The 26,563-nt window shown below is 42.5% G+C and overlaps 1 protein-coding gene across 1 annotated transcript; it reads right to left on the minus strand.

Annotated features, from left to right (window-relative positions):
• Positions 1-3,809: 3,809 nt before the first annotated feature.
• Positions 3,810-20,589, minus strand: SERPINB2 (serpin family B member 2). Its single transcript, XM_029922322.1, has 8 exons — positions 20,481-20,589; positions 16,079-16,255; positions 12,427-12,546; positions 10,786-10,914; positions 10,163-10,280; positions 6,418-6,560; positions 5,673-5,837; positions 3,810-4,781 (listed from the first exon to the last, which is right to left on the minus strand). Exons 2-8 carry the CDS (start codon positions 16,244-16,246, stop codon positions 4,377-4,379), a joined length of 1,248 nt encoding a protein of 415 aa, XP_029778182.1. The 5' UTR covers positions 16,247-16,255; positions 20,481-20,589; the 3' UTR covers positions 3,810-4,376.
• Positions 20,590-26,563: the final 5,974 nt, after the last annotated feature.

The raw sequence follows: 26,563 nt of genomic DNA on the forward strand, positions 1-26,563 counted from the left end.
TAGAGACCTGAACGCTGACAAATTGTAACTCACACTTTCCTTGCTTAATCTCTTCTTGAGGTTGCCAGTTGGCCACAGTTATAGTGGTTTTCCCCAGAAGTCTTGTTAATACAAAGAAATAGAGGGGCACCTGGGTGACTCAATCCACCAAGCATCCGACTTCAGCTCAGGTCATGATCTCACAGTTTATGAGTTTGAGCCCCACATCAGGTTCTCTGCTGTCAGCATGGAGTCCGACTCAGATCCTCTGTCTCCCTCTCTCTTTCTACCCCTCCCCACTCACTCTCTCTCTCTCAAAAATAAATGAACATTTTAAAAAATTATAAAAATGATAAATGAGAAAAACAAAACTCTAAATTAGTGGGATAGTAATGGGAAGTTAAATGGAAAATATTATGGGTAAAATATTTGCTGTAAACTGTTAAAGTTGTTTTTTTTAAGGTATCATGTGTAAGAGGATCCAAGAAACATTGGTTCTCTTCTCCCTTGGTGAGTTGGTGTGGAACCCGGGCATAACTCCAACACGTTGGATGTCCATTCTTCTGTCCCAGGGACAACGGGCCTGGATCAATGTTTTGGACACAATCACTGAGTCGGATGCTGATTCATCATTTTTTGATGATCTTTTATTTCTTCGTATGAATGACCCCTCACTCTTGGTGTATGTATTCAACAGGGAAAACAACAATTATTGTTTCATTTTCTACCGCTGTGTGCCTATGCTTGGCAAGATGGTGGAAGAAGTGGAGAGCGAGAAAGGAGGAGCTTTCCAAAGGGATTGAAGGAGAGGAGCCTCTTCTAACAGATTTGGAATGTCCTTCGTGCACGGCACATTTTCCCCCCATGGGGCACACGTCTTGTGGGAAACTGGCTCCAAGTTTAACATTTGAATGTAGGTGGGGAGTCCAGCACAGAGCTTTCCCTGGGCTTCGCTCAGGAATGTGACTTGCAGTAGGAAACTCCGTGATGCCTGCCTGACGTGTGCCAAGCAGATAGCAGTAACCGCTGGTGCCTCCAGACTATTTTCAGCTGAAAGTATCACATGGAGGCTGGAGATTAAGGGGGCTTTTTATCTTGGCTGACAGCGGCTCCCTGGAGAGTGACTTGGGCCCCATTCACGCACAGCATGGAGATTTGCTCTAGTTACTCTTGTTGCATTAAATGCATCCATGCAGATTTTGCCAAACTAGCCGAGAAGTGGTTTCATCTCCAATAAAAGTCACAGACTTAAGTTTTGCTCGTTTCCCCTAAACCATCTCTAGATTCCTTTCCCATTTACCTTTTAAAATTCATATAAGTATACTCCCCAGGTCACTAAAATAATGGTTGTGCTTTATTTTTATGCCTGTTTGGGAGTGGGGGGGGAGAGGGAAAGAGGTATTAGTCTCCTTAGTTGACAATACAATATTATTAACATAATTTTGTTTGTTGTTATTTATGGCCTGCCCTATGTATATGTGGCATTATGTACAGACATTTCTAGTAGAAAGGGAAGATAGGAACTATATGAATGGGGAAAAGGAGTGAGAGAGATAATTTTTGCCCTAGTATTTTTATGATATTTTTTGATACGATATTTTTAGTTTTTTATGATATGATATGACATTTAGGCCATATGAATTTATTAGCTATTCCAAATAATTTTGAAACAGAGAGAACTCCAGATGCATAAATATTATTTATAATGTTTATTTTTGAGAGACAGCATGAGTGGAGGAAGGGCAGAGAGAGAGGGAGACAGAGGATCTGTAGGGACTCTGTGCTGACAGCAACAAGCCCAACATGGGGCTCAAACTCTCTGACCATCAGATCATGACCTGAGCCAAAGCTGGACACTCAACCGACTGAGCCCAGGTGCATCAGTATTACTCTGATAGGAATTCAGAAGAATTCTATTTATATAGAGTGAGTAGAGACAATGAGTAGATAATGGTTGTACTATTCTGTGTGCATTGCTATAAGAGAATAGTCAAGACTGCATGGCTTAAACAACAAACATCTTTTTCACGGTTCTAGAGGCTAGAAGTCTGAGATCAGGGTGACGGCATGGTTGGGTTCTTGGTGAGAGCTCTCTTCCTGATGGCTGTCTACCCACTGTGTCCTAATATGGTGGAGAAAGGAATCTCTGATCTCTTCATCTCCTCATAAAGGTACCAATTACATCATGGGACTCCACCTTCATGACCTAATCTACCCATAACCACTTCCCAAAGACCCCAGCTCCAAATATCATCACATTAGGAATTAGGGCTTTAACACATGTAAGTGGGGATGGGGTGGGACACAAACATTCAGCCCAGCGTTTCCCAGAACTGAAGCAAGATACAAGTTTCCAGATGGGAAAAAATGTGCTGAGGAACAAGATAAACTTTTGAGAACAATTTTTAAAAGTATTCGTAATGCGATGAAGTATCAAGAACATCATCAAGGACAAAAAGAAAGTTATGAAAACTACAAGGAGCAAGAATAATCTTGACATCAACTCTCCCATCAGCAAGTTTGGTTCTAGAAGACAATAAAAATCACACCCCTAAAGTGTGGAAGAGGGCTTTGAACCTAGAATTTTATGTCCATATTTTAACTCAATAATGAAAGTGAAACCTGAAGACATAATGATTCAGAAAACTACTGCTTATGACATTGTTGAATTATTGGAAGTGCACAAAAGAATAAACTTCAATGTAAGAGAATGCAAGAGGCAAGAACCCTTAATTTTCAATAATGTCTGATTTAGAGGAAATAAACCACTATTCAAGCCTTAAAAACTTAAATTTTTTTACTTTCTGGGATTCTACATTTTTTAAATTATTTTATTTTATTTAAGTAATCTCCATCCCAACATGGGGCTTGAACTCATGGCCCCAAGATCAAGAGTTACATTGTTCTACTGACTAAGCCAGCTAAGTGCCCCTGGGATTCTACTTCTGACAAGCTTACAATGGGACAGTTTTATTTCTGACAAAGGTAATAATCACCAGCACTAGTGTTTATTAAATACTGTACATGATCCACATTCTTTTGTTTATGATGTATGAATTTATTCAATGATCATAGCAACCTTATGGGAAAGCATTACTTTTCCTAGTTGACAAACCAAAGCATATAGAAGCACTATTCCTGACCCACAGTTAGATGATTCGTACTAAAACTGAGATTTTAGGTGTTGATAGCCAAGGGCCTGAGGTCACCTGTTGAGCCACCATGTTCCAGTGGGTCATTGGTCCCTGTCTTCCAATGCAGGGACGGAGCTGCCTGGCAAGCACTCCCAGGACCCAGCCACCCTCCTGCAGCCGTCTCTCCTACCAGTTCAGACTCCCCAAACTAGGCCTGCCTTAGTTCTCAGGACTCACACTACATTCTGCTGTGAGTCAGACCCACTTAAAAGCATTCGTGCTATTTCGAAACAAACACCCCTAAAAGAAGTCACTTGCCTTTCTCCTCCTACAGCCCATCACCCCTCCTCTGAACTCTCCACCTAATGTCCTTGACCTTGGTTCTATGCCTGAACCACTGGACTTAGTGTTTATTTCTGATATCCTTGTGGTTTAAATGGGAGTACCCCCAAAGGACTAAGTCTCAAACTCTTCTGAATCGATGTGCCTTTTGCTGCTATGAGAAGGCAGCTCAAAACCATTTTTCACACAATCCCACCCCACTCCCAACAATAAGGCTTCTTATAGGATCAACTCTCCCCTTGTCTCCTTTATTGGTTTTTTTTTTTTTTGGTCCCCCAAAATGAGACCTGATGCTTGATTCCTGGGAATTGAGGTATAACGGTCTAAAGATCTAATGGAATGACAATGAACAAATGGTGGTGTGGAACCATGTTTATTTTTTATATATCTGCAATTTTACATAAGTTACAGACACATCCATGTGATACATAAGGCTGGAAATGCACATAACATACATTTTCCTGTTGTTCAACGCTTTATTATGAAGGGTGTTGAAGGACAGCTAATCATTCTTCATTACACCAATGAGTAAATGCATTTCTTTAGGTAGAAAAATAACTGATCACCTGCTTCTATAACTGTATCAGCTTTGGAAACCAGCAGTGAACAATAAAAAAAACCATTATATAAAATAATAAATAATACAGTAAAAGTCAATGCTATAAAATAAACTAAATAGTAAGGAAGAACTAAATGGGACATCATTCCACTTAGAGACCAAATGATTCACAGGGTTGCAGTGTTATGGTCGACAGAGGTCTAGGTATTTCTGTACATATCATCAGCATGTAGTAGAAACTGTTCAAAGGGGGGAGAAAACGAAATAGGAAGAAAAGGTCTCTAAACATTTGGCACTTATAGTGATTCTGAGGCCTACGACTCATACTAAAAAATTCTGTGCAGAAACAGAACTTTTCCATTTTAGGGCGAGACAAACCTGCCAAAAAAGAGAATGTTCTTAGTGACTTTGTGCAGGATAAAGAAGAGGAAAGGATGATCAGCCACGAACTGTGGGCCGCCGTGGCCGGTTCTCCCTGACGTAATGGCCCCGGTGCCAGCAGCTGCCTCAGTGCCCTCCTCGTTCACATCCACAGTGGCCTGATGGAACACCTTGGACAGAAACAGGTCCTTCCTTTCGGACATTCCGGAGAAATTGGCCTGGCCCTTGCTGAAGGCATCCTCTACGCCCATGCTCCTGAGGATGGACTGGAGCTCATAGCGCTCCTCTAATTTGAACTGGGGCAGGTACACCTCCACATCATCTTCAGCCATCGTGTCTTTGCTGGTCCACTTGATGAATTTATCATAGGTTATTTCCCTTTCCAGCTACAAATCCAAACATTAAAAAAAGCTAGTAAGTGCTCACAAAAGAAGGAAAACAACTTAAAAGTCTAATATTAAAGATCAGTGACTTTAGGGTGCAGTGAAAGAAGTCAGGCAGAGAAAGAAACCATATGTTTTCACTCATATGTGGGATAGGAGAAACTTACAAGAGGACCATAGGGGAGGGGAAGAGTAAAAAAATAGTTAAGGAGAAGGAGGGAGGCAAACCACAAGAGACTCCTATATACTGAGAATAAACTCAGAGTTGATAGGGGGTGGGGGAGAGAGGGAAATGGGTGATGGGCACAGAGGAGGGTACCTGCTGGGATGAGCACTGGGTGTTATGTGAAAACCAACTAGACAATAAACTATATTTTAAAAATGACTTTAGGGCACCTGGGTGGCTCAGTGGTTAAGTGTCTGACTTTGGCTCAGGTCATGATCTCATGGTTTGTGAGTTCAAGCCACACTACAGGCTCTGTGCTGCCAGCTCAAAGCCTAAAGACTGCTTGGGACTCTGTATCTCCCTCTCTCTCTGCCCCTCACCTGCTCGTGCTCTCTTTCTTTCTTTCTCTCTCTCTCTCTCTCTCTCTCTCTCTCTCTCTCTCTCTCTCTCAAAAATAAATAAACATTTTTAAAAAATCAATGACTTTAACTTCACTATATCGTGGGTGATATGAAAATTTAATAGCTGGTAAAATTGTTGAAGGAAGGTAGCATGTTTGATATATTTTAATGCTCTGAATGAAAGTTTGAGATGTGCACATTTAATACCAACCAGTTTATATATTTATGTGAGAAACTGCATACCACTTTTCAAGGTGCAGACATGTTTATCATGGAAGGTAAGTTTAGCTCCAGAGGTTTTAAACAATGCAAGCTGGACTGGCTTACCAACTCCAAGCCAGTAGACGTACTCCCAATCTCGTCTGGAAGCAAGAGGAACATGCTGACATCTCCAGCATATGGGAGTTCTAGAATCTGAGTCTTTAGGTCCCCTATGTATCCAATGTTCAGGTCTTCACGCAAGTACATCATCTGAACAGGTGTGCGTTGAGTCTAAAATTATTAAAAAGTAAAAAAAGAAAGTTGATATTAAGAAGTCAAGAGATTTACAATTAGACATAAAAGAGAATAGATTCTGCTTTAGTGTTGAGGAAATATATTCTTAAAAGTCAACAAAACAAAGTATTTGTGTGCCCTTATACTTATTATAAAGATGGACAATAATAATTATAATAACACTAAAATATGGGTTCAGTTACCTGCCATAGGCCAAGAATTCTGTGAAATCTCATTGAATCTTACAATGGCTAAGTGTTATTGATCACAAAAAATGGAACACATGGAAGATAAATAAGATCTTGGCTGGCTAGGAGTAGAACCTTCATGGTAGAACCTACATCTACACCCAGAATTGTTTAATTATAAAGCCCATGGTCTTCACCACTATTCATATGGCATCTTAGAAAGTTACTGAGTGATACTCAGTAGTTCAAAAGGGTCCACCAAGTGTCCAATATGCATAATTTATGACTAGCAAGTTAGGCAGGAGCATGAATGGTCTTGAACTTTTTTCCTCTGTCTTGGCTAAGATCCTAAAATATATGTTAGGAAAATTCATCTTGTGATCTCATACCGCATTCACACGGAAAGGATAAAGCCCATTTAATTTCTTCTCAAATGGAGTTTTCCACTTTCCTTTGAAGTAGACAGCATTCACCAGGACCATCTTGGTGTCCCTATCCACAGAACCTTCAGGTAACAAGTCTGGGATTTTGCCTGCAGAAAACATGACACATGTTAGGTTTCATGACCAAGAAGTGTGACCTTACTATGATTTGAAATTCTTGGAGTCACCATCAAACTCTTCACCTACACTTGTCAAATTCAGAGGCAACGGTCTGGGGCACAAGTTTTTCTCCCAATGGATTCAAAGCATAAATAAAGCAGACCATATTTCTCAGAAGGTTTGCAAAGTCCACGAGAAAATTGAGGAGTAGTGCATTGAAAATTTGAAGGACTGTCACCTCCTTTTATGTCATTTTCTCAAAGTCTATCAGTTTAGTACTCCTTCTAGATTTGATCCAGACAATCGATGGGTCTGATCCATTGATTCATTCAAAAACTTTTTTTTAAGTCCTGCTAGGGAAATACAAATCAAAACCACACTGAGATACCAACCACCTCATGCCAGTCAGAGTGGCTAAAATGAACAAATCAAAAGACTATAGATGCTGGTGAGGATGTGGAGAAATGGGCACCCTCTTACACTGTTGGTGGGAATGTAAACTGGTACAGCGCTCTGGAAAACAGTGTGAAGGTTCCTCAAAAAACTATAATAGAACTCTCCTATGAACCAGAAAAGCACTGCTGGGAATTTACCCAAGGGATACAGAAGTGCTGATGCATAGGGGCACATGTACCCCAGTGTTCATAGCAGCACTTTCAACAATAGCCAAATCATGGAAAGAGCCTAAATGTCCATCAACTGATGAATGGATCAAAAAGATGTGGTTTATATATACAATGAAGTACTACATGGCAATGAGAAAGAATGAATCTGGTCATTCGTAGCAAAGTGGATGGACCTCGAGGGTGTCATGCTAAGCGAAATAAGTCAGGCAGAGAAGGACAGATACCATATGTTTGCATTCATAGGTCTAACAGGAGAAACCTAACAGAGGACCATGGGGAGGGTAAGGGGGGGAAAGAGGGAGAGGGAGGGAGACAAATCATGAGAGGCTCTTGAATACTGAGAACAAACTGATGCTGAAGTGGGAGGGGGAAGGGAAAGGAGGGTGATGGTCATGGAGGGGGGCACTTGTGGGGAAGAGCACTGGGTGTTATATGGAAACCAACTTGATAATAAACTATAAATTAAAAAATAAATTAAAAAAAAGTCCTGCTAGACCTATGCTTGAAGTCATAGAGAAACAAGAGGAGAGAAAGGAAAGATTGCCCTGGAGGGGCTGAGAAATTTGGAGAAGCATTCAAAATCAGCCATCAAGCAAGGTGCAAGAAACTATGAGATCACAGCGTCCTATGGAACACAAGAGGGTGCCAGGGAAGGCAGGTTCTCAGAAATTGTAACATCCAGGTGTGGTAGTTAACCAAAAAGTGGCTGAAGAAATATTTACAGTTGATACCTGCTCTATGATACTTCAACTGCTTAAATACATTATTTTAGTTAATCCTTACAACTGTTTTATTGGGGTATCACTAGTGTCATTTTACACAAAAAGACGCCATGCCAAGAGAGGTTAACAATCTCCCCAAGGTCACAAGCTGGTAGCAGGTCAGAATTATGTCACCGCCACCCACTGCCTCCCAACACTACTGACAGACACAGGACTCTAATATAAAGGTCAGTGTCATCGGACAAGCATCCATGGGTCCACTCAATATATTCCCCAGCCAGTTAACACTCTTGGTTACTGCTGAAAACTGCCACGGCTTTACTTAACTTTGTGACATGAATGACAGAATGAATGTGATCGTTAACATATAAGCAGATATTTCCCTCAAGTTATTATAAAATTTGATTAAGAAATCAGCCCAAAGGACAACTTGGCATTTTGACAACATAATTCCTAGATTCAAAGCCACCAAAGGCAATACTTAAAGAGGACAACGGTTCACACTCTTCTCAAAAAAGCAAAACTCCCACATATCTCTTGAATTCTGCAGTTTTTACTTTCACTTCTGTTAATCTTCACTTTCCCTGCTTCCTCTGTGTCACAATTTTAGAACAGTAATTTCAAAAGTCATAACAGAAATGAAGAATAGAAGTAGGTTGACTATTTTCAGAGAAACAAAAATATTTTTTAATACTACAGGATATAATTCATATGCTTTTTCCCACTACAGGAGCCAAGAAACCCAGCCACACCAAACTATTGCCTGAAACAATGTTTTACACACAGGAGTTATGTGAAAAGTTGTTTTTTCCCTAAGTTGTCAAGAAAAACTCTTTAAACATCCTAATGAAGACTTCCAGAATGAGACTAGAGATCAAAGAAAAGGAACCCTCAGCTTCACCAGTGGAATCTTGAATGAGTTGATTAACCTTTTAGGGGCCTAGAGTCTACAACCATAAAGGGTTAAATCTGGATAGGTTATCTCCACGGACCTTTCCAGTCCTAAGAACGCATTAATCTATGAAATAACCAAAACAGCTCTGCCTTTATAATAATCTCTATGGTTTTCTTCTTAGAAATCCATCGATAGGTTGTTATTCAATAATTATTTAAGATATAATTCTACCTGGAAATTTGGGAGAATGAAGGCTTTTCATTATCAGCCAAAGACTGTGCTAATTTTTGTGGGGACACAGGAGAGGTGGACATACTGACCCCCCCCCAAATAATTGTAGTCTATGCATGATGGCAAAGCAGACAAGATCAAATCCATTCAGTAACAGTTCAAGGCTGTACAAGGCAACATTAACAGGCATCAGGAAGCTGACAAAGCACCAAAAGAGTGGAGAAGAGGGGGAGATCGGGATGTGGCTGGGAGATACCTCTAGGAAAAGCTAGGGCTTTGGTTTGCCACTTAAATTTAACTCTGAAGTTAAGGACTACCTAACAAGTAAGTATGGTGGTAGGAAGCAGCACGCTGTGGAGAGCTGAAAAGCCAAGAATGGTAAAGCACAGCCTGTTGGATTGGACTAGACTGTAAGTTCTAGGGTGGCAGCATCTGGGTTCTATTTCCTTTATCATTTTTATCTTCCTTCAAATGTACGGTGCCTGGCGCATAATATGCGGTGGATAAGTACCATTGTTGACCAAAGGATTGAATTCAGGAACAATGAATGGAAGATTTCATTAAGTCTGAGTCCTTACGAAGAATACAAAGTGAGGCAGGAGCCTCTGAAAGAATTAGGGGCCTGAGTTGCAACAGTAGAAGTGGTTTATCACGGCCCAAAGGAACTTCACAGCAGATTGGCTCTGAATGGTGAAAAATAGTTAAAAATTATTTTCTGATCCCTCTCTTTCTATTGCCAATGGTCTCACACCAGTTACTCACTGGAGGGTCATGTCTCTCTTCTTTGTTTTTGTCCACAGTGGACAGAGGATAATGATTTTGATTCTGATTATTTTTTACATTGTAAAACATGTCTTTGTGCTCTCACACTCCATCCCAAGGTCATATCCAAAATCAGATTATTGAAGTACTGAACATATGTCTCCCATTAGTAGACCTCAACTATTTTTTCTCACGTAAAATACCATTCAGCTAAACAAGAAGAAGGTTATATTAACCAAGTAACTGAGGTTGGGTGAATATTAAGGAGTTAGGGCTAAGTATAGGAATGCTTTTTCTTTACTATATTAGAGTTTTCTAACTGAAAAGAAGAACAGAAAATATTGCCTTGATTTTACCTTTGGTTTGAGTCTTAACCCAGGAATTAATCTCTTCTCTGGCTTCTTCTGCATATTCTAGGAAGTCAAGTGCCTGGGGTTCTGTAGAGTAGTACTTATTGGAGAGTTGTATATATTCCTTTAAAGCAAGAAATGGGCCAAAGGTTACACAGAACATATCCCAAACAAGACTTGGTATAATTGTAAATCACGAGGTTTCCTGTCAAGATTCGGGGGCCTGAGTAGGTAAGGGTAGGGGCGGCGGGTGGGCATGGGGGGCTGGGGGGCTGGAAGAGGAAATGGTGCAGATTATAAGTGCCCTGTTGACCCTCTTCCCCACACTCATTTGCCCTTCGCCCTATAAACACTGGGTAGCAGGGGGAGGCTGGGTTGTGGGGGTGGCTCTGGAAATCACTGTTCCTCTACATTTGGGACTCATTCTGCCCCTGGGTCTTTCAAAGCCGTGGGAGAGAGCGTCCAACAAGGGGAGCATGCGCAATAGCCACCGTGACCAAGGGCGTTGAGGAGCCTCAGGGAGTTTGTGTGGAATTCTGATTCTCTTGGTGGGAATCACAGAATACAGCTTTGAAAGTGACCTCATGGCACGTGGGAGCCCTGCAGTTTCAATTACAGGTTTCACTTACTTCCTTGAACCTCGCAGACTTCTCTCCAAACAGCTTATTGATGCTCTCCAATAAATAGTCCCCTGTGGATGCATTGATTGCAGAGCTGAGCGAATGGAAAGATGAATGGATTGCATCTCTAGCTTGTGCCTTAAACAGAAAGAAGGGACTCTCTTTATACCACACAAGACGGTTGGGGTGCCTGGGTGGTTCAGTCAGTTAAGTGTCCGACTTTAGCTCAGGTCATGATCTCACGGTTCATGGGTTCAAACCCCGTGTCAGGCTCTGTGCTGACAGCTAGCTGAGAGCCTAGAGCCTGTCTCCAGATTCTGTATCTTCCTCTCTCTCTGACCCTCCCCTGCTCACGCTGTCTCTCTGTCTCTCAAAAATAAATAAAAACATTTAAAAATTTTTATAACACAAGATGGTTAAACAAGACATTTCTTAGGTAAACGTGTTTTTTTTTCAACGCAACAATAAAATGCTGTATTGATGCATACTTTTTTCTGAGGCTTTAAAGGAATTTCTGAGGAAATACTTGTGATACAGTGCATTCAAACTAATAAGATAATGTTTGACTTGTTTCACATTTTGCTGTGCCTACAGGTTTTCCTTAACCATGAAGTAACCAATATCCTAGAAGAAAGTGAGGATTCTCTTATAATTTCCTCAACTTCTAGGTCTCTAAGGAATTTTATTAGATTAAAATGTTACCTTAGAGGTGATCTAGGAAATGTTCATATAATGCCTGAAAGTACCCATTTTATCATTAAAGGGCAGTTTTTGCAGTGGAAAATCTGGCTTCTCAAAAGCCTTGAAAACAAAGTGGAATTCTAATCTTCAACCTGGAGTTTGTCAGCACGATAGACACAGGGCTCAGTCACGGCACAGCCGGCTGACGCAGAGGACTGCCCCAGGTGTCACAGGAGACCAACTGAATCTCCATATTGAAGGGGTCGTCTCCACCTCCTCTAGCCCATAATTCCTTGGGCAATCGACAGATGGAGCAGGATTCCCAAAATGGAAGTCCTGGGAGATATCTCCCTAGCCTAACACAGGAGCGTGCTTACAGAAGTTGTTTATCAACAAGAGCACATTGGTGCCCCGTTCTTGGATAGCTGGTGTGTGAAGAAATAAAGTACTGAGAAAGGATATTAGTACCTAAGAGAGATGGATGATAGATGCATATATACATATACATAAACATACATACATACATGGACAGATGACAGACAAAAGGGTCGGGGAGGGAGATCTAAGGGTTTCTCATGAAATCATCAAGGGTGATCTACCCTGTTCCTCACGTTTTTGTTATTCCTCACCTTCTCCCACCTGGAAATCTGCAACCGTGCACGTGTATTCTAAGAGTTGCTACCACAGTTTCAGAATAAATTACACAAGCCCAGCTCCTGGCAGAGTGGTGTGTTCAAATTTAGACTCAGTCTTGGCCTAAAAGTCACAAAGTCTAGCTTCTTCCCTGGCCCTGCCCATGCTTAGCAGTGTGCCCGTAGGGTATTTATTTGAGGGTTCTGAGTCTTAGTGTTCTTTCTATGAACAGCAGAAGTCATACTAGGTGCTTTCCATGTCTAACATTGTGACTTTAAGACAAGAAGGTTCTAGAAACAAAATACAAAAGAAATTAGGAACCAGTGAGTCAGATACCTGCAAAATAGCCTCAGGATAAGGGCCCTTCTGGATCTGCTGCATGAGTTTGCAACCCACGAAGTTCTCTGGGGTCACTGGGGAGACTTCACGGACTCCAACTTTGTTAAACTGAAATACCTATAATGGAATTGGAGGGAATAGATTTCTGAGTATATTTTCCTGCGAGATTACTTACCCTGTAAACCAATGGCAGGGGGTGCCTCTTAGTGGTCGTTTCTACTTTCCTGACTTCATGTCTGGAGAATGAGCACAGATACTCTTTACACATAATATATAAGAATATGTATTACACTATAATATAAAAAGAATATATATTTTTACATAATATATAAGAAATTTTCCTCACAGAAAACATCTTTGAGTTCTTTTATACTAATTCATATACTGGCCATTTTGACAACAAAATCATCTCAATTATCATCCAGCCCGTAAATTGCCTTGATAAGAAAATGCAAGTATTTTGAAGAAAGCAATAAAGTTAATTCACGACTTCTTTTTTCAATGGCCTCATGTATTATATACTTTTAATCTGTCAAAAACGATGAGTCAAAGTTAGTTTGGACATAAAAACAGTTACTCAATATTAACAAGTATCCCCTAAAACACTTGCACATACCGTAATTCACATAGAAATGAACCTCCAGGTGGGGGACAGGTGACGGGGGTCAGTTGGGAATAGGACTCTCTTCATATTGTAAGTGGCGAGTCCAGAAAGCACAGTGAAGCTGACAGGTGAAGACTGGTCCCTGTGAAGCTGCCTCGCTCAGACTCCTCCCCCAGACTCCTCCCCAACATCACAGTTTCCCAGCCCGGGGTCTCCAGTCTCGGCACCCCCAGGCTGGCCCTGCCCCCAGGCCTCCCCCCAGCCTCCAGCATCCCTTGGGTCCCAGTGGTCCTGCGGCACATCCCTTGTGGGGCCCCGTGGTGAGGAGCATATCTGGGAAACAATAGATGGGGGCCTCGGCCACTGAAGGAAAGGCAGGGTGTCCAGCAGGTGGGGAGTTTCTGGGTAGGAAGGAAAGGGGGTGGGGCTTCGGGATCTTTCCCAGCTCCTAAGTCCTACCTAACACTCTGAAAAGAAGTGCTCCTACTCTGTCCCTGAAACAGCTTCTCTGGTTTTCATCCCCTCTGAGGACGTTGATGCTTAGGTCAGGAATGCCCTGGGTAGCACTAAAGCCTTCTGGAATCACTGCAAAGCCTTCTCAAATCACTGCAAAAGCCCCTGCAGAAACTGGGAAATGGGAAGGGGACCCTGGGCTGTGCTGAGATCATGGAATAAATAGCGAGTCAGGCCCACTGCTTGGATGCAGATCGGCAGCTGAGCCCGGGCGGGTCGGTGGCCTTATTCTGGCCATAAGACCTGGAAGGGAGGCGCCTGGGTGGCTCAGTCAGTTAAGCATGTGACTTGGGCTCAGGCCATGATCTCACAGTTCATGAGTTTGAGCCCCGCGGTGGGCTCTGTACTGATAGCTCAGAGCCTGGAGCCTGCTTTCGATTCTGTGTCTCTCTCCCTCTCTGCCCCTCCCCCACTCATGCTCTGTGTCTCTCTCAAAAATGAATAAACATTATAAGCCACCACTCACACACGCCCAGGCTTGTCCCCAAAGTCCATGCTTCCTCCTCTGACCCAACCAGCTTCTCTTCTTCTTTCTGGCAGAGAATTAACCAAATTTGCCTTTGAAGCTTAAAATCTGTACATGCAGCATAAGATCCTTGCATAGACTCACAAGCTTAAAGCTCTTTCCTGATTCAGAAAAGTTGTGTGATGCCCAGAGGGATTTTGGGATCAAAATCTACTTTTTAAAAGCTTAACAACCTAAAGTACTTCACATCATTTTTCCCCAAAACATATTGCTTCTGATCCCTTTCCATAAAAAAAATAAAATAAAAATAAAAAATAAGGCCCAGCGGGCCTGGGTGGCTCAGTCAGTTGAATGTCCAGCTTGAGCTCAGGTCACGATTCTCATGGTTCGTGGGTTCGAGCCCCGTGTCAGGCTCTGTGCTGACGACTCAGAGCCTGCAGCCTGCTTTGGATTCTGTGTCTCTCTCTTTCTCTGCCCCTCCTCTGCTCATGCTGTGTCTCTCAAAAATAAATAGACATTTAAAAAAATTTTTTTAATTAAGACCCGGCTGTTTCCTCAAGTTTGCAGTGCAGCTCATGGTTTTTATTTCTTCAAGGGGAAGAAACTGAAGAGGAAGAGGTGTTGCCAGAAGTCGCTGGCATTAGGGTTGAGCAACTGAGCTTTGTTGTAAGTCTTGATGTTTAAACTGCCAAGCACACACAGGGAGTGATGCCTTTTTCTTCCTTGCCTCCCGCAGCGAGGTTGACTAACACGCTTGCCGTGAGCCGTCTCAGACATGGCCCATCACAACTGGGTCACCAGGCACCAGAGAAGGACATATCTACATGTGCGCATGGTTCTCGGGAAACCTGAATGTGGCCGGGGGCACTTTGGTGTGACTAGAACACAGGCCGTGCTTGGGAGCAAGTGGAGCCTGTACTTCAAGCACACAATGTCAAGGTCTGTGTGCAGAGTGGAGTCTGTACTTAAGCACACAACGTCAAGGTCTGTGTGCACATGACTCTGAAAGAGAAGAATGTTAATTGCACCATGACCGTATCTGGCTCACTGAGCAAGGATGTCTCAGGATCATGTGCCTTTTAAATGTGCTGGATTCATCCGACCGGAGCACCGCGGTGCATGCCGGAAGCAGTTTGACGTATTTCCAAGGTGAAAGGTGAAAGGTCCCTGACTGAGCTTCTGTCCCTTCACCAAGGACTAAAGACAGCGGCCTTGACAGAAATACCTCACACTGCTGCTGCACACCCTGTCGACCTTGATTTGGAAAACGGGCCACCACGCCACCCCCGATTTTGCGGACACAACGCCACAGGGTCCATAACATGGCTGAGGCCGTGTGAGGTCACATGGCTCCTCTTGCATCTCCGGCAGTAGCGTGGCGACCAGCTCTTCGTGACACTCCCTTAAAACCACTGGAGGAATTCTCTACATGTGTGAGGAGCAAACACGCCACAGTAGTACAGCCACTGAAAGAGCCGGATCTGGGGGGCTTGGGTGGCTCAGTCTGCTAAGCCTCCAAATCTTGTCTTCAGCTCTGGTCACGGTCATGGCTTCCTCTGTTCGAGCCCCGCGTCAGGCTCTGTGCTGACAGCATGGATTTTCTCTCTCTCTCTCTCCCAGCCCCTCCCACACTAACACTGTCTCTGTCTCAAAATAAATAAACAAACTTAAAAAAAAGAGTGAGGAAACCCTAGGAAGACCCTGGGAGGTGCTGGGCTCACACTGCCTAGTCTTCCATCTGTAAAACGACACTTGCCTTAAAACCAAATGAGATAAAGCACGTAAAATATTTCGAAACATATAAACATTACATTATAAAACAGCAGATGTGGTCCCTGTTCCAGCCTTGCAGGATACAAAACCACAGGGCACCTTCTGCAATATACAGTTGAGAGTTTCTGTGGTTTAGCCATTTTGCAGATTTGAATCTAGGGCATTTGTGGTGTAATAGCACATGACAATTGCCAACCTCGTCCGAGTCAAGCTCCCTCAAAACCAATATTGCAACTCTGCCATTCCATTCAGGAGTGACTCAGTCCTGGTCGGCGGCTTTCACGGACACTTACCCTGGCCATCTGGTCTGCAGTGTTGCCCCTGGCCCCCAGGTAGACCATGGCCATGGTGGACGAGATGCTCCATGGAGAGAAGAAGAGATTCGGGGTGGCGCTGGTGTTTGCCAGATGCTTGAAAAAGTTAAGGGCGAAGATTGTGTTTGCCACATAAAAGTCTTCCATTGTTTCAATCTGGAAGGAAAGTGAGAAAGAAGAAAAAACAGCTCTAAAAGGTGACTCAATATTTTGGGTGACATCAGCAGGGTAGGACCAGGGGTACCCTGCGCAGGACAGAGACTCCCTTTCTGCTCTTCCTTCATGGAACAACAGGAAGCAGAGCCGGGAGGGCGTCAGGCTCATGTGACCTGTGCAGCCACAGAGGGCTCCGTGCTCAGTGTGATGCTCTGCTGTCACCAGCTTGAAGGACTTACTCATAAAATAATATGACTTAATCATTTTAAACAGGGGGTTCGGCATTTTCTTTTTGCATTGGATCCTGGGCGTTATGTGGCCAATCCTGAGATATAGTGAACAGTTAAATGATGAGTAGTCATGTTTCATTTAATAATAGTAACAATAGTAACAATAAACAGCACTCATTAGATTCTTACCGTACAATAGATGCTGTCCTAAACATTATACCAGAGATTTAATTCTTGCCAAACCCCTCTGAGAAAGGCATTGCTATTCATGTTTTACAAAGGAAGAAACTGAGCCCAGAGCATCAGAAAAGTGACCAGCATCCCTTGCCTAGGAGGGGCAGGACTGGGCACTGAAGCCAAGTGGGGTGGCCTCCAGGGTCATGGTTTCAAGCTCTGAGCTGCAGCTGCAAATATGCGGCACACACAGAAGCAAATGCACACGTATTCACACAGGTGCTTTTTGCACACATATTCTTGTTGGCCCCGGTTGAAATTGTCAATTTCAATTGACAATCAGATTCCCAGCTTCTAGAAGAGGCTTAGAGTCATTGACTGAGGGGTGGTATTTTCACCCAGCTCCTACCTCCTCTACCCTGCCCCCCCCATATCTGCAGCCGGTTAGGAAACAGCTACCTCTGCTAAGGAGTTCACTATGGGGGTGAGTCCATTGTGGGCAAAACTGCAGAGATATCCGGGGAGCATGAAGCACGTGCACACACACGCACACACGCACACATGCAAACACACTCTATCACCACCTGAAGATAAAGGACAGACACATCTTCCGAGACCCAAGTCTTTGCGTGCAGTGGAATGCACGGCCACACCCGAGGTGTGTGCAGGTATCTGTTAGTACTGGCCAGCGATCATTTCTCGACTGTGAATTATGCTCTCACGGTGGCTTAAAACACACCCTGTAATTAACCAAAATATAGAAATCTACCCCATGACGCTGACACTCCTGATCCCACAGGAAATCTTCCTGTGACAGTGGCTGCTCAGAGCTGAGTAGGGGCTGAGGGTAGGCCCCGAGGTGAAGGACGCCCTGCGTCTGCCAGCTTGGCTCACTCAGCAAGCTTCCGAACAGGGGCCAGTCCTCACTGCCCTCACCCCTGACCCGTGGCTGTCGTAGGTGACCACTGGGTCATGAACACTTCTTTTTAAGAAAAGTATTGCCAGTTGTGTCAGAGTGTCTCATTTGGGATACCACCAGGTTGTATTTTTCAGGACACAGTTGTAAATGAACAGAAATTTGTCCCTAAAACTCACACCTCTTCTCATTCAATCCTCCCAGGGTCTGTAAAAGGTAGATACTGTTATCTTTGTTTTGTAGGTTGCCTCCTGATGCTACGAGAAGTTAAGAGACCTGCACGAGGGGTGCAGGGATTCAAGCCTGGATCTGTTCAGGAACCTGCTCGATCCAATGCCCTGCATTGCCCGTCCTGCTGGTGATGAACAGCGCTGTTCTGTGTAAGAGTTTGGGCAAGTTAACAGCTTGAGAAATACTAGAAAGAGGAAATGAAAACAGGAAAGTAGTGAGTCTGTAAAGCTCCTAGAAGGAGTATTAAGTAAGAACAACAACAGCCACAGCAACAACAAAATGAAAAACCTCACTATTGTTTTTCTCTTACTTCACTGAGATTAGATTCCCTTGGGTCACTCAGAAATGTGTTTCCTCTCCCTTCCACTGATTTAAAATCATCTTTAAGTTTATTCGTCTTATCGGGCAGATCATTTTTGTAAATTATATCAATGATATTTTGGAAACAAACTGAGAATTAGCATAATGAATAAAATATTTCTCTATCCTCATATGAAAAAAATAAATAAGGGCCCGGAGCCAGAAAAATGAACTGTAGGCTTCTCCCATACCGAAATCTTTATAGTCTCCTGCGTAGTAGGTCGCTTCAACACTAACAAAATTTAAGTGTAAATTTAAGTGTCAAGACAAACTATTGGAGAGGCTTTTAATGCCAAGTTAGATTTTTGGTGACTTTATAAAGAAAAAAGTAAATAAATAGGGACAAAGTTAAATTGTCCCTATGCATTTACTTCTTCTAAAAATAGTCTAGCTTTTATTTATTTAAAAAATTTTTTTCTAATGTTTGTTTTTGAGAGAGAGACAGAGACAGAGAAAGTGAGCACAAGCAGGTTAGAGGCAGAGAGAGGGAGACACAGAATCCGGCTCTGAGCTGTCGGCACAGAGTCCAATGCGGGACTCAAACCCATGAGCCGTGAGATCATGACCTGAGCTGAAGTCGGACACTTAACAAGCTGAACCACCCAGGCACCCCAGCTTTTATTTTTTAAGGAACGTGCTATTAACTGCACTTAACATAAAACAGTAATATGTCGTGTCTATATTGCAGTTACTAAATTCCTTCAGCAGGATTGTTTTGTTTAATTTATGTAATTCCTTGCCCAGGAAAATCTAGTCAGATCTAGCTACAAAAGATGAAGATGTAGTTTGCACAGCTAGTGAGCTCCGGAGCCTAGACTGACTCTCAGCCTTCTGATTCTGAGCCTGGTGCTTTTCAAATGCGGTTTGAGAAGTTGTTCGCATTTCAAATCTCTGTTTCCTCTCAGACAAGTCCATGGCTCACGTTTGGGTGGGGATCTGCCCAAGACCATGTCAAACTGATGTCACAGAATGACATCAAATAGCCTAGTTGCTCCACGCAGGTACCACCTGTTGAGTTTCTTACGTCTAACATTTTACAGTTTCGTTAACTCCCAAACACCATGCTGCTAATTAAGGTTTAATATTATCACCGATAATAAATGGAGAGCATATGTGAGACTGGGCTCCGTGATATCTGTGTCACTTCCTGCAACACACGTCGACACCTGTGCGCTGAAACTTGCACATTAACCGAGAGGCGGGGCGCTGCCCCCAGGCACGCCATCACGCCCTCTTCTCACCGGCACTGGATGCGAGATTAGAGTTTGCTGTGGTTTTTAAAACAATTTGTTTTGCAACCTCATAGTGGAAATATTTAGAAATGGACCACAAACACCAATGAGAACAAAGAGAAAACAGTAACTTTCAGGACACCTCCCGTCCAAACTTACACATTCTCTTCCCAACAAAATCAAAAGCAATCCCTGTTAGTTGATGACTTTCATAATGAATGACTGTTTATGGGTATTAAATTATTTATTAAACTGTTACTTCAGCCAATCCAATGACTAGTTTGGCTAATTCTTCTCTTTCACCGAATTGACTGATTATTAACTAAACTTCAGTAGATATACTCTGGTTTAAAGAGAACGAATCCAGATCGCCTACTCCCTGCAGTTTCTCATCGTTATGAAGACCATCCTCCTTCTTTATTATTATATTTATAGATTACTTTCCTTGCTTAAATGAATGTATTTTAATTGTTTTTGTGGTTTTTATTTATTTTTGAGAGACAGAGACAGGGTGAGCAGGGGAGGGGCAGAGAGAGAGGGAGGCACAGAATCCGAAGCAGGTTCCAGGCTCTGAGTTAGCTGTCAGCACAGAGCCCGATGCAGGACTTGAACCCACGAACCGTAAGATCACGACCAGAGCCGAAGCCGGACGCTTAACCGACTGAGCCACCCAGGCGCCCCGTAAATGAATGTATTTTAATCATCCCAACCATTTCCATTAAATTCAGTGTCAAAATCCTACTTCGTAAAGAATACGCATATTCGAACCTGTTTGATGAAATTAACATCATGACTTGAATGTGCACTTAGGATTGGTTAAAGTTACACAGGCATTTTCTGGCTTCTGAGATTCAAGAGTAAGTCTTAATTTAGTGCAATATTAAATATAAGTTTAGTTCAAAGCTTACACTAAAATATTTTCCTTAAAAAAATCTAACCATGAAACACACCACAACACTTTCACTCATTTTCTAAAGACATCTCACACTTTAATTTTCACTATATTAGTAATAGCAGGAGGAAGGAAGAAGAATAAAGGAAACCATATTTCATGGAGAGGGCCATGAAAATCAGTGAGGTACCTGGTTATTCCCGGAGGTGCTGCTGGCAGGAAACGGTCCTCAGAGAGCTGTCAGAGTACACACATGGACAGGACTGGTTTTATAAAGCCCTGCCCCTCCCACAGAGCATTTTTTTTTCCTCTCTCTCTTTCTAATCTGTATACTTTGAGTGATTCAACATTTTACTCAGAAAGGCATCACTATTATAAAAATGCTTGTTTGCTAAAGCACCATTTAGGAAATTTGTTCAGAGGATAACGTCATTCAGAAACTTAAGAATTTGGCAATCCCTACACATGCCTGTTAAAATTAGCAGTCTGTCTGCCTCATGATCAAGTGTCCCCCTCTACACATGCGCCCAAGGAGAGTGCCGATTTCTACAACATCCCTTCCATCTTTGCACAGGAAAGGCTGGTGGGCTTCTTGTGATATTTCAAGACAAAGGAATCATTTTTCTCTCACGAGTGTAAGCAGCCCGCAAGCGACCCTTGGGCATGGAAAGGAACAGAAAAACCACTATTTTTCTTCCTTGGAGCTTATTTTAAGCTGTCTTAGATTTTTTCAGCTGTAATTTCCTAAATGATTCTGGGCTGCACCCTAATCCCCTGCCACCAGCCACACCCAAAGAACTTTCAATTTACCCATGTTTCCAACACAGATCTTATCTAATAGTATACAGATAAGTGTACTTGAAATTGACTTTTAACTCTAGAATCACGATGTCGAAAACTTTATTGAAGAAAATCACTAGGTGTTTAGATACAGCCAAAGGAATTTGAGGAATGGAAGCAGATAAAAGATAGGCATGGTGAAAGATAATTTGAGTCTAAAAATATTTGTATTGTTTTAGCTTTTTGAAAAGCACAGCACATTGTGAGGATTGCTTCTCTTCTACTTGCTTTACTGTTATGTATAGGAAATCCCCAAAGGGAAGGGGTGGGTGGAAATACAATCATATTTCTTCTCAGCTGCTGTGAGGATCTCCAGGGACGTGCTTGGGAGCTGGGCTGACACCCTGCATGTCAGCGAAACCAAGACTGTGTGTTTGTGCCCCATGTGAGCTGCTTAGCTTGGCTGTGGGTCCCAGAACCTGATCGACCCTCACCTCATCTTGCTTTTTGGAGTCTCTGGTCATAATGAGTGGAGGAGCTTTAACCCAAAACCTTCATATCAGAGGGACAATGGGATAGGCAGGTTCTTCAGAATCTGTGTCTGGCAGCCAAAAGCCAAATTATGTGATTTTTTTAATTGCTGGAAGATCTCAGGTCACATAAAGACAAAGCTGTAATCCCACCCTCGATGATTTTTCAACTCCTAAGTGCTCCCATTACACCAAAGGAAACTTTCAGGCAGCCGTTGACGTTTTTCCAAGTTCTTCTGAACAGGAATGCCATCTTCCCTTCTACCCACTGACCCAGACCTGTGAGGTTCTACTCACACCCCATAGATTCCATGAAATCCAGTCTAACTTCTTTAGTCTTCAGTGAACTTATGCTCCGCAGAACTGCACCTCTTAGAACTACAATATGAAAATGTATTATTAATTGATTAACTGTTCAATCATGTGGGTTCTAGGGATTTCATTTGAGGGCACTTCTATTCCTAAATAGATTCCCCACTGAATTCCCCTGCAGCAGCAGGAACAGTGCTGAGCATCAAGGTGATACCTACAAACGATCTTCTGACTGAGTGAAATGCCAAAATTTTTGAGAAAGGCCCTTTAGTACGGTGAGCAAAGATATGGATTCTGAGAGACTCAGAAAGCGCTAATTTGAATTTTCTTTCTGCCAGTTACTAGTTGTATAATCTTGCACAAATTTCTTTCTCAACCTCTCTGAGCTTAAATTGCCTAATAATGGGGGTACTGTTCATTGCTTATGCAAAAGCAATCCACTTTTTGCTGCTATTCTTCTCCCTGATTTTGGTTAGGTGTCAAGAGATTTCTTTATCTTGAGGAAGGAGGGACTCATTGTCGGCCAGGGGCAGGGGGGCTATATAACCCAATTCTTGTCAGTGAGGTTTGGGACAAATCTGTTGGGGAATGTCTAGCGAGATTTCTCCTTCCTGATAAGAGGAGGCCTGCAAAGAGAATTTCCCTATCCTACCCCACCCCTTCTACTTGACTTTGAGCCTGGCTGGATGAGGATGGGAAGCCAAGGGATGCTTCTGCCATACATCAACTACACAGGAAGGCCAAGGGGTTTGCAGAGATGGCAAACCAGAGCCACTCCCAAGTCAATTCTGGAAACAACCTACCTCTAGTTTCCATTCACATTGTTATTGTTACATGAGATGGTAAGTAACAAGTCTATATTATTTAAGCATTCCTAAATGGCATTGCCTTTTGCAAAGCATCAACTAGAACATGTGTGTCAGATGCTTAGCATCTTATCTTTCACATAGTAAGTTTTCCACAGGGTTATCTACTATAATGGAGTGATTGTTGGTGGCCAGATTTGGATGTTACCTTCCTGCCTAGATTAGAGATATTTCATGAGCCCAGTATAAAAAGAAAAGCTAATCACACATCAAACTACCAGAGGAATTGTAAAAGGCAATTTATGGTAGAAACCCAAACTGAATTGCACTAACGGTAGTGTCACAAAAATGAGGGGAAAGATTGACAAATGTATGTGAGCACCTCAAGGAAACAATAAAGAGAAATGCAAATAAAATGAAGATTGAAAGGGGAAGGCACTAAAATTATGGAAGTGGGAAGTGAAGACTGTTGAGCAGTTGCCTGAGATCTGCCTGGTGCAGCCGCTGCTGTAGGGGAAGGAGAGAGAGGAGAGGGGACAACGTCTCACAGAGGGGACAGCGTCTCACAAAGGGGACTTGATACCAGACTCAGCTGAGATCTAATCTAAAGACATCCTGCGTAACCTCTGGGGGAGGGAAGTTGCTTGTAAAAAGTGTAGAAGAAGGAGAAGAAGAAGAAGAAGAAGAAGGAGAAGGAGAAGAAGAAGAAGAAGAAGAAGAAGAAGAAGAAGAAGAAGAAGAAGAAGAAGAATTATCTGAAAAGTCTAGAAGATGGAGAACCAGAGGGCTGAGACCCCTACCAGGCGACCGCTGAAACCGTCCAGTTATTAAGTGGTTTAGTAGAGCAGAGCTACTACTCTCACCATTATAGAATACACAAGATGAAGTCTCTCAATTAACCTGAGATAGTACTTGCAACAGCTATAAGTCAGATCACTTCTGTGGAAGTTGGAAATAATGAAAGAGCAAGTGCTCCCCTTTATCCTTTTCTTAGCCTCCAGGAAAATGAGTCAGATAATCATACGTGAAAAATAAGATACAACATTATGTATGCAATACAACCGCAACTGTATTAGTAAAATATGTGCAGAAAGATGGCCCGAAGGGTGTGTCAAAGTATAAAGTGACTCTAGTAAGTTTAATAGATGTTTTTCAATTATTTTTTACTTTAAACAATTCCCCCCATTTTCCACAATAGGCATGCATTACTTTTAAAACCAGAAATACATGATCAAAGTGTCTATATCAAGGTGTTTATTTTCTTCCTGGTAGCACTGCAGTGCAACATGCATAAAAGAGAAACAGGACCCAAGATAAGAAAACAGCTTTATGAATAATGTTCTAATATTCTAATTTGGAAATTACAGGTGCTGTGTTCTTTTCTCGGACGCACCTGTCCAACCGTAACTGAGGGTGCTGCCCATTAGCCACTCAGTCTCTATTTCCGTGTAAATGGTAAGTACCATGACTCTATAACCATGACGGTCTTGCCCAATGACTGAAATAGGAACTTGGCTCAAATTAAAGTGCTCACTAGGTGTTTGCTGACTGACTTGCTCATGCTCAACATATTCTTTTCTCTTCTCCACTTTGAATCAACAGCCACCAGCACTTCCACAATTTCCCTTCCCATGTGATGTGCCGGTTGACAGGAAATATCCCTACATCAACAATATCACCACTGAAATTATCCAAAGCATGATACAATTGTAGGCCAAAAAAGAAGTCCCATTTTGACATAAAATTCCATCTAATAATCTTATCTTACCGATGACTTTCCATAAAATATCTTGAAACACTGTTTTTACAACTAAGATCATTAATAATAATTAGCCCTAGTATTTCAATAGCGTGGTGCACCCTAGAAATTTAAGTAGCTGTCACTGTAAGCAGGAGCAAATGAATGTGAAAGTGGCCACTTCTGTGGTGTGACTTTGGGGCCACCTTGACTAAGACTTCGTGCGGTATATGCCTTTTGAAATATCTCCATCTATGATTAGCAATAAAATTCATCATGGCTCATGTTTCTAAACTCCTGCAGAAAGGGTTTTGATAGAGTGGGGAGAGGTGGTCAGGAAAAGGAGTTTCGGGGTGTGTGAGGAAGAAAGCAAAAGACCGAGGCAGCTTTGAATGAGTGAGCCAAGGCCACCAAAAGGGACAGTATCAGAATCCAGGGCAACAGAAAGCAAACCTTGCCTATTTTAAGGTATTGCCCTAGGCCAACCACAGTGTGAGAAAGTTCCCTCATGAAACGAGCTCTGTTAGGGAGTGGAACACTTCAGAGTATTTACCTTGTTGCCAAGTGATAACCCCAACATAGATGCCATGGCTGGTAGGCTGTGGGAACAAATATCGAGTGTTCTGTGATTCAGCTACTTGAGAAAAGCAACAACCTTCCTAAAACCTGTCATGCCAAAAGCATGCAGAGAGAGATCACATTTCCAAAGCAGCCTTCGACTGCGTTCTGAATCATGAATTCACTCATTCTACACACCAGCTGAAACTCTGTGCTTGTCATGATGCATTTCCTTCGAGGACCTAATGATACAACGCTGCATTCATGTAACCACAATTGCATGCATCATCCGGCTATCTGTTACCCTTGTGGATTATTTTTGGATAAGTGGACTATTTATATTGCTTAACAAGTCTTAATTTAGTCTCTCTTTTATCTAGTATGTTCCAAGTACATCTAGGCCAGTACCGTACGCCTACAAAAAGTAACACATTTCAATGATAACTTTCATTTTTTTTAATGTGTTTTCCTTTTTGACAGAGAGAATAGAGTGTGAGCAGGGGAGGAGCAGAGAGAGAGAGAGAGAGAGAGAGAGAGAGAATCTGAAGCAGGCTCCAGGCTCTGAGCTGTCAACATGGAGCCTGACGCAGGGCTCAAACTCACTGACCATGAAATCATGTCCTGAGCCGAAACCGGACGTTCAACTGACTGAGCCACCCAAGCACCTCTCAATGATAACTTTCATGAAACATACTTAGAAGGTTAAAAAAAAAAAAAGGACATAGTCATAAAATGCATTCCAAATCCAGATGTCAATTACTTCTGTTTTACCCTCTTTATGAATTTCTGTATCTTTTTTTTCATTAAGAGTAGATCAATAGACCAGACACCAGTTGACACTTACCACTAAAGTACATACATGATTTACACACAGATATCACATTTGGTCCCATATAAAATGACTGGGGGAATCCCCGATTTCTAGGAAGGAATTGTCAAAAGAAAAGTAGGTGTACTGGGGCGCAGTGATGCTTTGTCTTATCACAGGGTGGGGCTGGAGTACCTACATCACCTTCAAATGAAAACAGCCTTATTTAGACTTGTGTCAAAGTGAGAAGGAAGGGAAATGATTGCTCAGTTCTCCCTCTGTTAATTAGTCATAATTCATGGAACGAGTGCACAGGAATATGGGAACGTAAACGGGATGTGTGGGCGATGAGAGCAGGAGGGGTGGAAAGAAGACAACAAAGCCTCCTGCAACTGTCTAAAACCTTGACCTCTCCCGGGTTCCCAAGATGGCCGAGTGCAGCCTCTTAGTGGACACCCGCCCTTGACTGTCTGTCTTTATCCACCCGTCTTTGGCCCGTTTCTTTTCCACCTGTTTCTCCTCATCTGCTTCCCATTAGCTTCAGACATTCAAGCCAAAATTGAAGCAACATCTTTGATTTTTTCTTTATATCCACATTTACATCTATCATTTAACCAGTCCACTAATTTTAGTTTTGACGTATTTCTTGAGTTGATGTGCTCCTCTTTTTTCTCTGAAACTATTGCACTTCGATCTCCATCATCTCTGGTTTCATCTCCATGTTTCTAGTGTCTTGTCCCT

The sequence above is a fragment of the Suricata suricatta genome, chromosome 14, assembly GCF_006229205.1.
Source record: "Suricata suricatta isolate VVHF042 chromosome 14, meerkat_22Aug2017_6uvM2_HiC, whole genome shotgun sequence".
In the NCBI taxonomy this organism is placed as follows: Eukaryota; Metazoa; Chordata; class Mammalia; order Carnivora; family Herpestidae; genus Suricata; species Suricata suricatta.

Coding starts and splice junctions, on each gene's coding strand:
- SERPINB2 (XM_029922322.1), bottom strand. CDS start 16,246: ATGGAAGACTTTTATGTGGCAAACACAATCTTCGCCCTTAACTTTTTC. Junction 12,547..16,078: donor CTGCAGACCAGATGGCCAGG/GTAAGTGTCCGT, acceptor ATTCCATTATAG/GTATTTCAGTTTAACAAAGT. Junction 6,561..10,162: donor GGTTAAGACTCAAACCAAAG/GTAAAATCAAGG, acceptor TGTTTTCTGCAG/GCAAAATCCCAGACTTGTTA.